At 40.4% G+C, this 13,756-nt stretch overlaps 1 protein-coding gene across 2 annotated transcripts in view; it reads right to left on the bottom strand.

The window, feature by feature from the left end:
• Nucleotides 1-1,644: 1,644 nt before the first annotated feature.
• The window catches only part of NUP58 (nucleoporin 58), a 44,596-nt gene continuing 32,484 nt past the window's right edge, over nucleotides 1,645-13,756 (bottom strand). Inside the window, exons 13-15 of one of the 2 annotated variants that reach the window (XM_069969839.1) lie at nucleotides 9,976-10,074; nucleotides 5,360-5,455; nucleotides 1,645-1,925 (exon numbers count right to left, since the gene is read on the bottom strand). In XM_069969839.1, the coding sequence (XP_069825940.1) occupies nucleotides 1,756-1,925; nucleotides 5,360-5,455; nucleotides 9,976-10,074 (365 nt within the window). In that variant the 3' untranslated portion in view covers nucleotides 1,645-1,755. The remainder of the gene's footprint in view (nucleotides 1,926-5,359; nucleotides 5,456-9,975; nucleotides 10,075-13,756) is intronic. The other variant, XM_069969841.1, reaches the window with a different exon arrangement.

Here is a 13,756-nt window from a genome sequence, read left to right as displayed (position 1 = left end):
ATCCTCATCATCATTAGGAATGATCCAGGAACACTTACTGCTGTTTGAGCATTGCACAGGTGTCTTAACGATCCAGCCCATGTTCATTATACACACAAGTGGGGAATAGGAAGCAATCTGCCTGGAGTATTCCTAATGATGAGGAGGGTGGGGAGGAATGACAGAGAGGTTGTGCCAGCCTAATGCATATACAAATGTAAGCCCCGGCCATTAGACAGTGCTGTAGGATTAAAAGTAAATTTTTAGCACAATAACTGCATCACCTGCCGAATGGACCCCAGGACAGATCTTGGATTAAAAGCAGCTATCCGAAGGTACAAAAGGTTTGGGGGGGACAGATTGTGGGTACAGAGTCGCTTTAAAGTCCCCTGACTATATCTCAATGTGGCTACTAGGCTTAATCTTCCTCTCTTCCCATTGAATAATTCTAGAAGATATACATGATAGAGATCACCTTTAATGTGCCTATTGTATCCTATAGATACTACACCACAGAATGACTACCACCTTGTGTAATTTGGCACCACGGGCAGTGCCTTACATTCTTTAATCACTTTTTTAAAGGAAAGAAATTACAAAAACTTGTCAGAAAAAAAAGGAAACGTGCTACAAAACTGTCACAATTACGTAACCCCAGCTCATATACATATTCAGTATACAGTACATATACATACACCATAGTGAAAACATGCAATCCAGAGTTATTATCCCTACCAGTTTAATACAAAATACACAGACATCTATCAATGGATCACTGTACGGTTCTTGTCCCCAATGATCTGATGACTTTCTGTACTGTTGTTGTGCACACCCTTTTTACAACCCCCTTGCCTGTGTGCACAGTGGAGACAACTCTACAAATCATGAGACTGCAGTTGAACTGAGCATGTGTGACCACCTTGGTGAATGCCATAAAGGTGGCCATAACCAAGGACATCCTCATTATCAAAAAGTGGACAATGGCACATTAGTATGTCTCTCTCGCAGTACATTTTCAGAAATGCTTGTTAAAAAAAAGTGGGTTTAATATATGTTTACTTTCCTATAATGCATCTGTTTAGACCTCTTTTTCTTAATGTGAAAAGCCTTTAAGGGCACTCTAGCTGTATGGACCTATAGCCAGACTTTTCTTCACATATGTTAATACCCCCCAAAAGAGTGCAAAACTATAAACATATTAGGGGGAAGTGGGGACCAAAACTTTTTACCGGGAAATGTCCTGGTGTTACAGATGGTCCCAAATCTGCATTTGGAAACTTATAAGAGGGAGGAACTGCAGTACAGCAATAAGCACTGTTGCTTCTAATGCCCAGGTTTAAAACGCACTAGCAAAAGTGGTCAAAAGGTAAGGACACAATATGGAACCGCAGCAAGCGCTGTACCACACTATAGTTAAAAATAAGCATTACTATTAAAGAACAAATCAAAACTATACACAGCACAATTTTTGTAACACTTTACCTTTAAAAAAAAAAAAAAAAAAAGTTAAATACCATACCAGAGGCAGAAGCCTTCATACAGACAGTCGTGTATACTGAATTTCTAACTTGGAGAACATTTTTTCATGACATTTTTGCAAGGAAGACACTACAGATATATGAATGACTTCCCCCACATGAAAATAATTGGAGGGGGAAAGAAAAAAAGTGTTTCAAAAAAACTTTATAAACCTCTTGGGAAACAATTACAGCACTTGTTTAGAAAAATAGATTTTTTTTTTCCAATGTACTAACTACATAATATTTTCTAAAACGTCTATCTTTTCCCTCGCTTGTTTCCAGCTGGGGGCTTCTTAAGCTGTAGCAGCTGTGATCCAGTCCCAAAACCTGCCGATGAGGAGTTAGATACTCCGAAGGTTAAGCCAGCTGATGCATTGATCCCGGGATTGCTGAAGTTAAATCCAGATGTAGATGAACTGCCAAATCCTTGAGGGGATAAAATACATTTGAAACCATTAATTTAAGTGAGAAAGGGTTTCCATTTAAATAACTCTACTCTAGCCAAAACATGAGATACTGTTCCTTTCACTTATTCGCACTATGGAACGGTTACATTGTCAGCGTGTGAAACTCAGGAGTGACAAAACATCACAAGAGGGAAAAAAAAAAAAAGTTATTTAAAGTGAACCCCCATCACTTAAAGAAATGAAGTTTCGTTCAGCTCTGACATACCCTTGGGTGTAGAAAGAAATGTCAGAATGACTTGTCAGTGTCGGGAGACACCTAGCGGTACACCTATCATAGTGCCTTTAGCAAGGTTGTGTGTGCGACTCCGCGGCGCTCTGCCAAATGACTTTCAAGTGCCTGGGAAAAGTTAGTTTTTTGGATGCAACATGTCCCCTTACACATATTTAAGTGGCAGGTTCACTTTAAATCTCATATGAGGGAATGAAAAAAAAATATATAAATGACTGAGAAAAGGGAAAAACTAGAAGGTTCGATTCATGAGAGATCAGTGGTCACTTGTACAAATGTAACACATGCAGCCAACATCAAATGATTACTGAAGTCATTGTAAGCTACATATTCCAGGGCATGTGAGGTGCGTTATAGTTATATACTCATATACATACTTAAAGGGGTAGGAGATGGTACTTCTCCTACCCCTTTAAGCTGAATCTGGCCCCCATAGGCTGTTTTCTCTGTGGAAAGTTGTACTGGTAATATAGAATTTTCCTGTGTTGGTGGTGGTAATAAAGAACTGCTCTAGGTCATAGACATTAAGGGTAAATTCACACGGGCGGATCCGCAGCTAATACTCAGAAAATCCGCACTAACCAAACATGCTGCTAAAAACGCACTAAACCTAATGGAATCATTATCACAGCTGAATCTTGTGCTGGAATACTCGCAGCTTGAAACTCCTGCAGATTCGCCCGTGTGAATTTACCCTAAGGGTAAATTCACACGGGAGGATCCGCAGCTAATCCGAAGCTAATCCGCACTAACCAAACATGCTACTAAAAACGCACTAAACCTAATGGAATCATTATCACAGCTGAATCTTGTGCTGGAATACTCGCAGCTTGAAACTCCTGCAGATTCGCCCGTGTGAATTTACCCTAAGGGTAAATTCACACGGGAGGATCCGCAGCTAATCCGAAGCTAGTCCGCACTAACCAAACATGCTGCTAAAAACGCACTAAACCTAATGGAATCATTATCACAGCTGAATCTTGTGTGGGAATACTCGCAGCTTGAAACTCCTGCGGATTCGCCTGTGTGAATTTACCCTAAAGGGGTTGTCCAGCGGAACACTTACTTTCAAATTAACTGGTGTAAGAAAGTTATATAGATTTGTGATTTACTTTTATTAAAAATTCTCAAGCCTTCCCATACTTATTAGCTGCTGTATGTCCTGCAGGAAATGTTTTATTTTCAGTCTGACACAGTACTCTCTGCTGACATCTCTGGCCGAGACAGGAACTCTGTCTCAGTTTTCTATGAATCCCCATAGGAAACCTCTCCTGCTCTGGACAGTTCCTGTCTCGGTCAGAGATGTCAGCAAAGAGCACTGTGTCAGACTGAAAATAAAACATTTCCTGCAGGACATACAGCAGCTGATAAGTATGAGAAGACTTGAGAATTTTTAATAGAAGTAAATTATAAATCTATATAACTTTCTGCCACCAGTTAATTTGAAAGAAAAAGTTTTTCGCTGGACAACCCCTTTAAAATAAACGGCCATGCAGGTAACAGGATAGGTCAGGTCGTCCAGATCAGGAGCTGTTAGTTTTTAGTGGCTTGGTCTCCTAGACTGAAATCCTGTCTACTAGTCCTGAAACAACCCCTTTAAACACTTTGACACTTTTTCGTATCCTTAGCTGATCGTTGTCACTTTTACATGGGCCAATAAGGGCCCTTTAGGCCTAATGCACACAGCTATATCAGGGCTATGACTGGAAGGTCTTTGCACGCATGGAGTCTGATGGAAGCTGTGCAGCTCCAGTCAAAAGGAGGTCTCAGAATAGTGTGTTGATGCATTGCAGATCAGTACAGCCCCCATTCAAAAACGCTGAACTTAGTCAGCAAATGTGCACTCGGAAAAAGACCTGAACATAGTTACTAGCTGATTATATTCAGGTCACTGTATTTAACAGGGCACATGCAGATACATCAACAGCCTATTTTGACAACATGTCTGTACCCCAGAGGCATGAAACAGGTGAACCTGGCCTAATGGTTTGGGAACAAACTCTTGAAACAGAAGCCATCAGTCCCTAAGACAGCCTAATATTTGAGACAAACAAATATATTAGGCCATTGTGTGGCTTGCTTCAAGCATCTCTAACACAGGTTGAAAATCAGGCCATGGACACGGAGCGAGAAATATATGGAGATGAATCATTTCCTGCACCAGTGAAGAGCGACAAATGTTTTGTGCAAGCTCGGTTTTAGTGCAAAGCAGGATTAGCAAAACCCTGGACGGGACTCGTGCCATTCTGCCACTACGCTGGTGAAGGGAAAGATAACTTCCCCCAAATACTACAAGCAAGCCAGGCTGTAATATGGGAAGATACTAGAGATAAGCCAATGACTGAAGTAGTTGGATGCAGCCCCAGGGAGTCTGGGACCACATGGATACAGCCTATAGCCTAATCCATGTTTTCCAGGCTGCCTTATGGTTGCATCCAACTTCTCCAGCTGTTGCAGGACTACAATTCCAATAATGCCTGGACAGCCAAAGCTTTGGGGAATTATAGCTTTGCAACATCTGGAGGGCCGAATGTTCCCCATCTTTGAAATATGGGATAAAATAGGACGCTCCCCCAAAGCTGGAATTAAAGAAAAAAAATATTTTCTATTTCATATTGTTCAGAAGATGGAAGAATAAAAATAACCTAAAAATGCAAAACCCTGGCTGCACCCTTAGGGAGTGTAATAAAAGGGACTGTCATGCGAAGACAGCCCTATTATACAAGGCATATGAACTATAGAGGAGGTGTCCCTCCACATGGTTCCCTCTGAGCAATAGAGTGAATCATGACCTTGGTGACCAAGTCTACCCATGCAGTGGTCAGTCCTTGAACTGCCCAGGCCATTGGCATCCATTACTGGGCAGTATCAGTATTTGAAAAAAAAAAAAAAATAATAATAATAATTATAATATATATATATATATATATATATATATATATATATATATATATATATATATATATACACACACATACATACAAACATATAACCCTGATAAATTTGCTTTTTACCATAATCTTAAGAAAACTAATGGTGTAAGAATTTCTAATGATCTGCATGAGGTATCCCTCAGGGCACGTCTAAGTGCATTTACATAATGCTTTCGATATGCGTCACTTTATTATACAAAGCTGCTCGAATAATATACAGACAATACAAACCTGCACTGAGGCTTCCAGATGGTTTATTTGCAGTTCCAAAGCCAAAGGTGGAGGCCCCAGAGGTGTTGCCTCCAAAAGCAGAACTACTTCCAAATCCTAGTGGGACAGTATTAGACAAAACACATGTAACATAATTTGTAACACGTAGACAGCTACAAAGGTTATATATAACACACGAATAATGTACAGTAACAATTTATAACCACCAGACCCAGATCATGTGCTAGGTTTGACATAGCAGTTTAAAGGGAAAACACACAGCGTTTATAATGTGAAGGGATTTTCATGTCACTTGAAAAGAAAGCACTATTGCAAATATATTATGAATACATGGGATTAAACGAGAAGTACGGCAAAAATGTTTCTTAAAGTATTGTATTGCCCTCCAAAAGTTATACGAATCCCCAATATACACTTATTACGGGAAATGCTTATAAAGTGCTTTTTTCCCTGCACTTACTACTGCATCAAGGCTTCACTTCCTGGATAACATGGTGATGTCACTTCCTGGATAACATGGTGATGTCACTTCCTGGATAACATGGTGATGTCACGACCCAACTCCCAGACCTGTGCGGGCTGTGGCTGCTGGAGAGGATGATGGCAGGGGGACACTGAGGGACACAGGGCACTGGAGGGACACTGAGCATCCCTCTGCCATCATCACCATGTTATCCAGGAAGTGACACCTTGATGCAGTAGTAAGTGCAGGGAAAAAACACTTTATGTGCATTTACCATAAGTGTATATTGGTTATTTGTATAACTTTTAGAAAGCATAAGAATACTTTGATAAAAATTTTCACAGGACTTCTTTAAAGAAGAAGTCCTGTGAGATAAAAATTAAAATAAATAAATAAAAGCAGGGGCGTGTGGGAACATAATGTATTTACCTATCCTTATGCCCTGTAACGCCGCTCCCGGGTCCAGCTGAAAGCTGACGGTGTTCTGCAGCTCTTTCAGCTGCAATGTCACATACCCAGCTGAGCAACTGCCCGCTCAACCAATCAGTGACTGGGGCGGGACACCGCTGCGTGTCGTAATGTTGCAGCTGGAAGAGCCGGGTAAGTGACGTCCAGTGGCTGTCAGCAAGATCCCGAAGCAGTGCTATGAAGGTACAAGGATGGACAAGTAAACCTGGTTTATAAATTTCCCCCACCTCTCTGACGGCCTGCCTGCTTTCACTTCTGCAGGACTTCTCATATAAAGGGAAACTGTCACCTCCAAGACACCCGCTAAACTTGAGTTATCAGTAGATTATACATCAATAGCGTATACAACGCTGATTCTATATCTACAATTTTTATCTTTCTATGTTCCTATATTCCTTTGCTATAAGCCACAAATGAAGGAGTGTAAGTCGTCCTCTCCAGTATATTCCTGAGCTGAGTAGTCTTCTCTATGCTTCCACATCCCCAGTGTGTAGGCTTACAGCGGGAAATACAAAGTAGTAGCAAGCTACAAATTACAGATTTGGAATCAGCATCCTTTATCCTACTTACAGATGACTTTAGTTTAGGGTTTTGAGGAGGGTGGGTTGGAGGTGACAGAGTCCCTTTAAGACCAATTTGGTGTTATGCTTAGTACAGGGTCTGAAGGGGGGAGGAGCCTAAAACAAGAACACAAAAGATAATAGTGTCATGCTCCACCCCCTCAGGACCTGCATCAGGATAAAGCATACCCTACTATTTTTTAAAACTTCTGACATGTAATTGTGACATGTCACTAATAGTAAAATAGAGGAGACCACCCAAGCACTTCAATCAAGCCCATTGGAACTCCTCCATATAGAACAGAGATAAAGAAACAAAACACCTAATAAAAAATGTTTATGTCTGTGATATGGTCCCCAGACTTAACTTAGGCCATTTACAAAGTACTTTAACAAAGTTCTGTGTGTCTACTATGCTGGGAGGAACAAACATGTGAATCATACTGCCAATGACTTAACGGGCTCTGAAACTTTTGGCCCATAAGCAATCCAGAGGTAAAATTTTTTGTTGTGATGGAAATACTGCATTATAGACTGGTAAAAGGGTGCACTATACCTATATCTTAGTTTAGTGGTGTATTCCCTAGGATATGCCATCATTTTTTGACTAGTAGGGTTCTAACCACTGAAACACCAAAACAGGAAACAGGGACTGCAGCTTGTCCATTTGAAAAGGTTTTTCAGGATTAAAAACAACTGCTTTCTTCCCCAAAAAAGTGCTCTGACTGTCCTCAGGTGGCAAGTGGTATTACAAATTGGATCCATTTACTTTTATGGAACTCAACTGTAATACCACATACAAACCAAGGTGTTTTTCCTTATCCTGGATAACCCATTTAAGTGAATGAAGATGTGCTGTTCTGCATGAGATAGAACAATTTTTTTCAAAGTAGCATGAAGCAAGTGCCAGAGGCAGACACAATAGTAAAGAGAGGGCAGTATAATAGGCAGAGGTTAGGGCACGATACATGGAGGTGAGCATGCAGATATCCCACGTAACAAAACACCCAACAATTGGATCCATGTCCAGGATTATACTATACCAAGTACTGACAAAGTATATACATATCCAGAGCCCATGTGCAGGATCCGCTATATATCCTACAGCACTACAAGACTCGGGGGATAGACAAGACATGCAAGCTGGTTACAGATAGAGGGCCACTACTATGTGAATAGTTTGTAAATTCTAAGGGCGTTTCTGATTTAGAGGGTCCATTTCAGGCCATTGTGAGTCATTATAGGGAAGTGTTTCCTTACTGACCGCCATCAATGTACTCGAGCAGAGAGCCTGGAGGACTCGGCATGCCCATGCATTACACAAACTGCCCACTGAATTTATGGACACTGTGTAATGCCTCATTTCTACTATGGGGGCGCTGTAGGGAGATTAAACACTTGTTTATGGTCCAAAACAGACAGCAGCAAATTTCTGGCATTACCTACATACAAAAGGATTCAGGATAACCCCTTAAATATAAAAACGTGTATTTTAGGTTTACAAAAAAAAAAAAAAAAGTGATCGAAAGACTGTAGTCTGGTTAATAATAAATACCCCCGTTCAGGCCTTCTGAAGCTTAAAGTGGATATGATTTCCCTTTGCTGTTTTGTGCGGGCCGTCAGATAAATCACACCTAATTTCATGTAACGTGACCTTGCGCTTCCCTTGCTCGAAGCCCGACATATGTCCATGAAGCTATAACCTCGCACATGCCATTGTTACACGCAGAGGGTCTCTCGTTTTACTGCCTGTGATGGTAGACAGCTGCAACTGCTGTTCTGTACTACACCTAGGTTACATGTCATCTAAAACCACATGTTTTATATGGCTATGAAGCCTTAAAAAAAGCCCGTTCCAATTGTTATCCCATAGCAATGAATTAGCGGAGGCAGGAGGATGTACAGACGTAAGACTATGTTGGAGGAAATGCAGAAATAACCCAATAGAAGGATATGTAGGATGCTATAGACATAAGGCTATATACAGAGAAACAGCTACATAAAAGGATATAGACATAAGCCTATACTGAAGGATATGTAGATACGTCTACATCCTACTACATAGGCTTATATCTATATATCCTTCTGTATAGGCTATCATGTAGCCTTCTGTCTACAGACAAAAGGCTACACAGGGGGATACAGTATATAGACATGAGCCTATGAAGGGAGATATACATATAGACATAAGGCTACATAGAAGGATATAGATATAAGCCTATATAGGTGCATATGCAGTCATAAGACTATGGAGGAAAATATGAAGATGTAAGTACACATAAGATGATATAGACATAAGCTTAAATAGGGGAATATATAGGTATATGAATAAACAGAAGGATATAGGCATGGACCTACATGGGGCGATATATAGATATGAGCCTTTATAGGAGGATATGCATAAGCCTACATTGGGAGCTATACAGACGTAAAACTACATAGGAGGATATGCAGATGTAAGCTTATGTAAGAAGGGTTTGTGTGTAAAATATTATATATTATATATATATATATATATTTTTTTTTATAATATATATATATATATATATATATATATATATATATATATATATATATATATTTATTATATATATATATATATATATATATATATATATATATATATATATATATATATATAGCCTATGTAGAAGGTTATACCGATTGAAGTCTACATACAGGGATATAGACAAACATAAGCCTATGTAGGGGAAATGATATATGTTACACATATATAAACGCACACACAAGCCTACGTATTGGCAAAAGTCAACAAAGCGAGAAGAATATTGCATGCTGCAAATGTAGTACATTAGCTGCACATTGCATTAGTATATAGTCAGCAATAAGCATGAAAGGTGTAAAGTCCCCAGTCTTCTCCAACCGATAAAGCTTTCCTAACATCGACACAATGATAAGCACTGACTTTTCTCTCTGTAGTGTTATGAGCAAAAAAAAAAAAAAAAGTCTCCTAAGCAGATATTGGTCGCTGGGTCTTCAGGGGAAGGATTCTTTACCTCCTGTGGGGGCTGTGATGTTTATAGTCCATTTATTCTCTATGATATTACAGCTCAGTCTTAATAATACTGAAAAAAGGGTGTATAATGATAGAATATAAAAAGTACCTCCAAGGTTTGAAGAGCCCAAGCCAGCCGGCTGCAGAGCAGAACTCAAAGCTGAGCCGAATGGTGCTCCAAAGCCCACTCCCAGAGAAGGCCGAGGCCCTAGTATGAAGAATAAACAAAAAAGAAAAAAAGAAAAAAGCAAAGATAGAAAACAAAACAAAAAAAAGGAAACCAAAGAAAAAAAAAAAAAACTTCCTTACTTGAAAAATTAAACAAAAAACTTAAAAGGCAGAGAGGTAAGAACAACTAAGATATAACCATACAAACTCCCATAGTCATTCATTGCACGCTAATGTATCTATAAAGCGAGGTTGCTGCCCGCAAAGGATGAACAGCAATGATATAAAGAACACAACCATAGATTATTGTTTATTCCATTTATTTTTCAAAGAATCAAAGAAAGGGTAACATCATGACAATGCAGTATCACACACACAGCGGTAGTCTGGAACTTGGGATGCTGGGGGGAAATTCATGATTCAAAGCAAGTGACAGGCAGTGTCTGTGACGTGCGCTGAAACATGGCTCTACCGCATCCAGCATGTGAGCATGCCGCCGCTCCAATGGATCAGGGAAAGGAGCAGAGAGGAAAAAATAAGAATAAAACACAGCAATATAAAATTGACAAAAAGTGGCAAAAAAAATAATAAAAATGAATAAAAAGAGGTCGGCTGAACATATTTTTTATCATAAGCTGTAGAATAGGAACTAGAGAAAGAATAGTCCCTAAAAATATGGCTGACCTTAGTTCCTTCCATACTAAGTCTACAGGGACTTTTGTCCTATATTGTTACAAATTTGGGGGCATCTTCCTTTAGAAGTGTGCTGTTCTTCTGTTATTCCTGGACTTTACCTAGCTGACAACTGGGCGTTGCCATTTGAGCTGTCAATAAGGTGTGTTCTCTCATTAACTGGACATTATAAGACTGTGGGTCCTACGGCCCGATCATTTTAGTAAACAAGCACTGATCTGCTAGGTCTATTAGATGCCCCAATAATCGGGCAGCAATGGCTGCATGGACATAGTTAGCAATGTCCATGCAGTTCTTGCAGAAATACCTCTCCCTGTTCCCAGTCTTCTCTCTTGTGCTCCGCAGCTTCCCGCTCTGCCAATCACAGGCTGAGAACGCCGTGGTCTGTGGCTGGCGGAGCGGCCTGTCGGCTGACAGGGTATTCTGACACTGCAGCCTCCGGGACCGGGAACTGCAGAGCACAGGAAAGGAGACCTGGAGCGGGGAGAGGTAAGAGGTTTGGGCAAGGGCTGCATGGACATCGCTGCATGGACATACACATAGCGATGCACAGTCGGCGCTTGGCGATTTTAGATCCAAATCAAAACCAACGTTCAGCCGATGATTGTGGTCATCGGCTAATCGTTGTCTCTATTACACGGAGTGATTATTGCTCTATGTAATAGGGCCCTAAGTGGCCACCCCATTGCAAAGGGGAAGGATAACGCCTGATTTGCTTTATTCATTTTTAGGAGGGATAACAGAGGGACATCACAACTCTTCGAAGAACAGACGTTCCAGGACTGTTATTTTATCAGAGTTTCTATTATAGCGGACCTGTCAGGAGAGCAGAGAGGCCTAACTATGCTGACACAGCAGGACTGTATGATCAGTGCAGACACTAAAAGTAGTAAACTCTGCATACAATATCAAATACACTTTCCTTAACCTAAACCAATCCCAAGTCATTTGTGGTTTACTTAGCATTTATAACAAAGTGAAAAATTCCGCTAGTTGCTCCCTAGAAACAAAGAGCATTTAAAGGGGTAGTTTGGAAAAAAAAAAATATATATATATATTTTTTTTTCAACTCAACTGGTGTCAGAAAGTTATATAGATTTCTTCTACGTAAAAATCTCAAGTCTTCTAGTTCATATCAGCTGTATGTCCTGCAGGAAATGGTGTATTCTTTTCAGTCTAATCACACAAACAGAGAGCACTGGACACCACTTCCTGTAGGACATACAGCAGCTGATAAGTGCTGGAAGACTTGAGCTTTGTAAATTACTTCTATTTAAATATCTGTATAACTTTCTGGCACCAGTTGAGTTAAAAACTAGTTTTCCCTCGAGTACTCCTTTAAGCACAGCTCTGCTGTCTGACATGATCCTGCAACAAATCTGTCTATGCAGTCACCGTGAAGAAATTATATAATTTGCAAAGCCTGGATGTTTTCATCTAAAAACACCACCACACCTGCCTATGGGTTGTGTCTGGTACTGCAGCTGGGCTTCAGCAGAAGGCCTTTTTTTCTATTCTTGGAGGAGCCCTTTAAGTACAGCAAGTAAAGCAGATCTGTCAGCGGGAAAACAGGGGTGTTAATTTCAATAAGTCCATGGCTAGATAAGGTTAGTTATCAGGAGTTCAAGGATGCTTCTTTATCTCCACAAACCTCTTCAGCGCATATCTTTTAATGTAAATGAAGCTCACAAGTCCAGGGAGTGCCCCAGCACAGTAAAAGTCCAGGTAAGCGAGCCCAAGTCCTCCTATTCAGCACGTGTTGGCTTGAAGCCACCTACCCTGTTTGACTGACAGCTACGAGATAAAGACAACGTTGGTCGGACTTACCTGGGCTTTTGCTGCACTGGGGAGCGCCCCGGGGCTTTTGGGCCTTACTTACTTATTAACAAAAATGTTTATATCTCAGCAATGGAAAGGACTATGGTGGAAAAAGTATGCTGAGAATCCTGATAACCAGTCCCATAAAACCATGTACTGATTTACACCTGTTTTCATGCCGACAAGCCCACCTTAAAAGGCACTGTAGCCAAATAGATCCTACAAACACGGAGATAATTGTATGTAAGCAGAAGATACTAAGAGAGGGAACTTACTTAGAGAATAGCGTAAGTACATCATTACATGGCACAGTAGATTTTACTGATCTCTGATCACAAAGAAAATTATCGGCAGAAAGAGACCACTGGGTCCAACACTTATGACTTTCAGCTCAGGGTACCATATCTACTACTATCATAAGAGACAGATCCAATAAATCTGATGGATCCAAAACATGAGACCTAGCTACAACGTGTTATTTTCTATAGCTGAACAGACCAGGACTGCTGAGCTTTTCCTATCCCTAACACATATACTCTACTCCTGGTTTTACTGGCAGCAGGACACTGGTTTTCAGATATAAGATACGTTTGTGGTAACTGTGGTTGGGAACACATTTAACCGCGCAACACGAGACTCGCTGGACCTGAAATACAGTAATACTATGCTTTAAGCATCATTATCAGTGAACATTGCTTTATAAAGTACTGGGCAGAGAGTAACCTCACAGATCCAGGAACAATCCTGCACATACAGGGACTTTTCTAAGCCGCCTTTAAAAATTGTGAATATTTGAGAGCTACTTTAAAACCAATGCTCTTTCTTTTATGATATATTTTACACTTTATGAAGGATTTTTCTTCATATAACTTACACATTGATGCTCTCAATATACCCAAACATCATGAATGTACCTGAATGTCATCAATGTATCTGAACGTCATCAACGTATCCTAATAAAATGGCTGCTTGTAAATCTGTAAATGACTTGTAAATGACTTGCTTACAGGCAGACAATGGTTCTGCCATCAGTTATTGAAGGTGTATCACCACCTTTAGTCTTAAGGACGGTCAATGGTAGCTTCTCACCTCACCAGCTTTCATTGATAGATCTCTCTCTGTTTGGGTGTAGGGAGAGATCTATTAATCAAGGTCGGCAGAGCTGGCACAGGCCTCCGGAAACCACCCTGATGGTTTATAGTTCGGGCAGC

This window comes from Dendropsophus ebraccatus, chromosome 5 (assembly GCF_027789765.1).
Source record: "Dendropsophus ebraccatus isolate aDenEbr1 chromosome 5, aDenEbr1.pat, whole genome shotgun sequence".
In the NCBI taxonomy this organism is placed as follows: Eukaryota; Metazoa; Chordata; class Amphibia; order Anura; family Hylidae; genus Dendropsophus; species Dendropsophus ebraccatus.
Note: the sequence above shows the minus strand (reverse complement) of the source record. Positions and strands in the feature narration are given on the sequence as shown.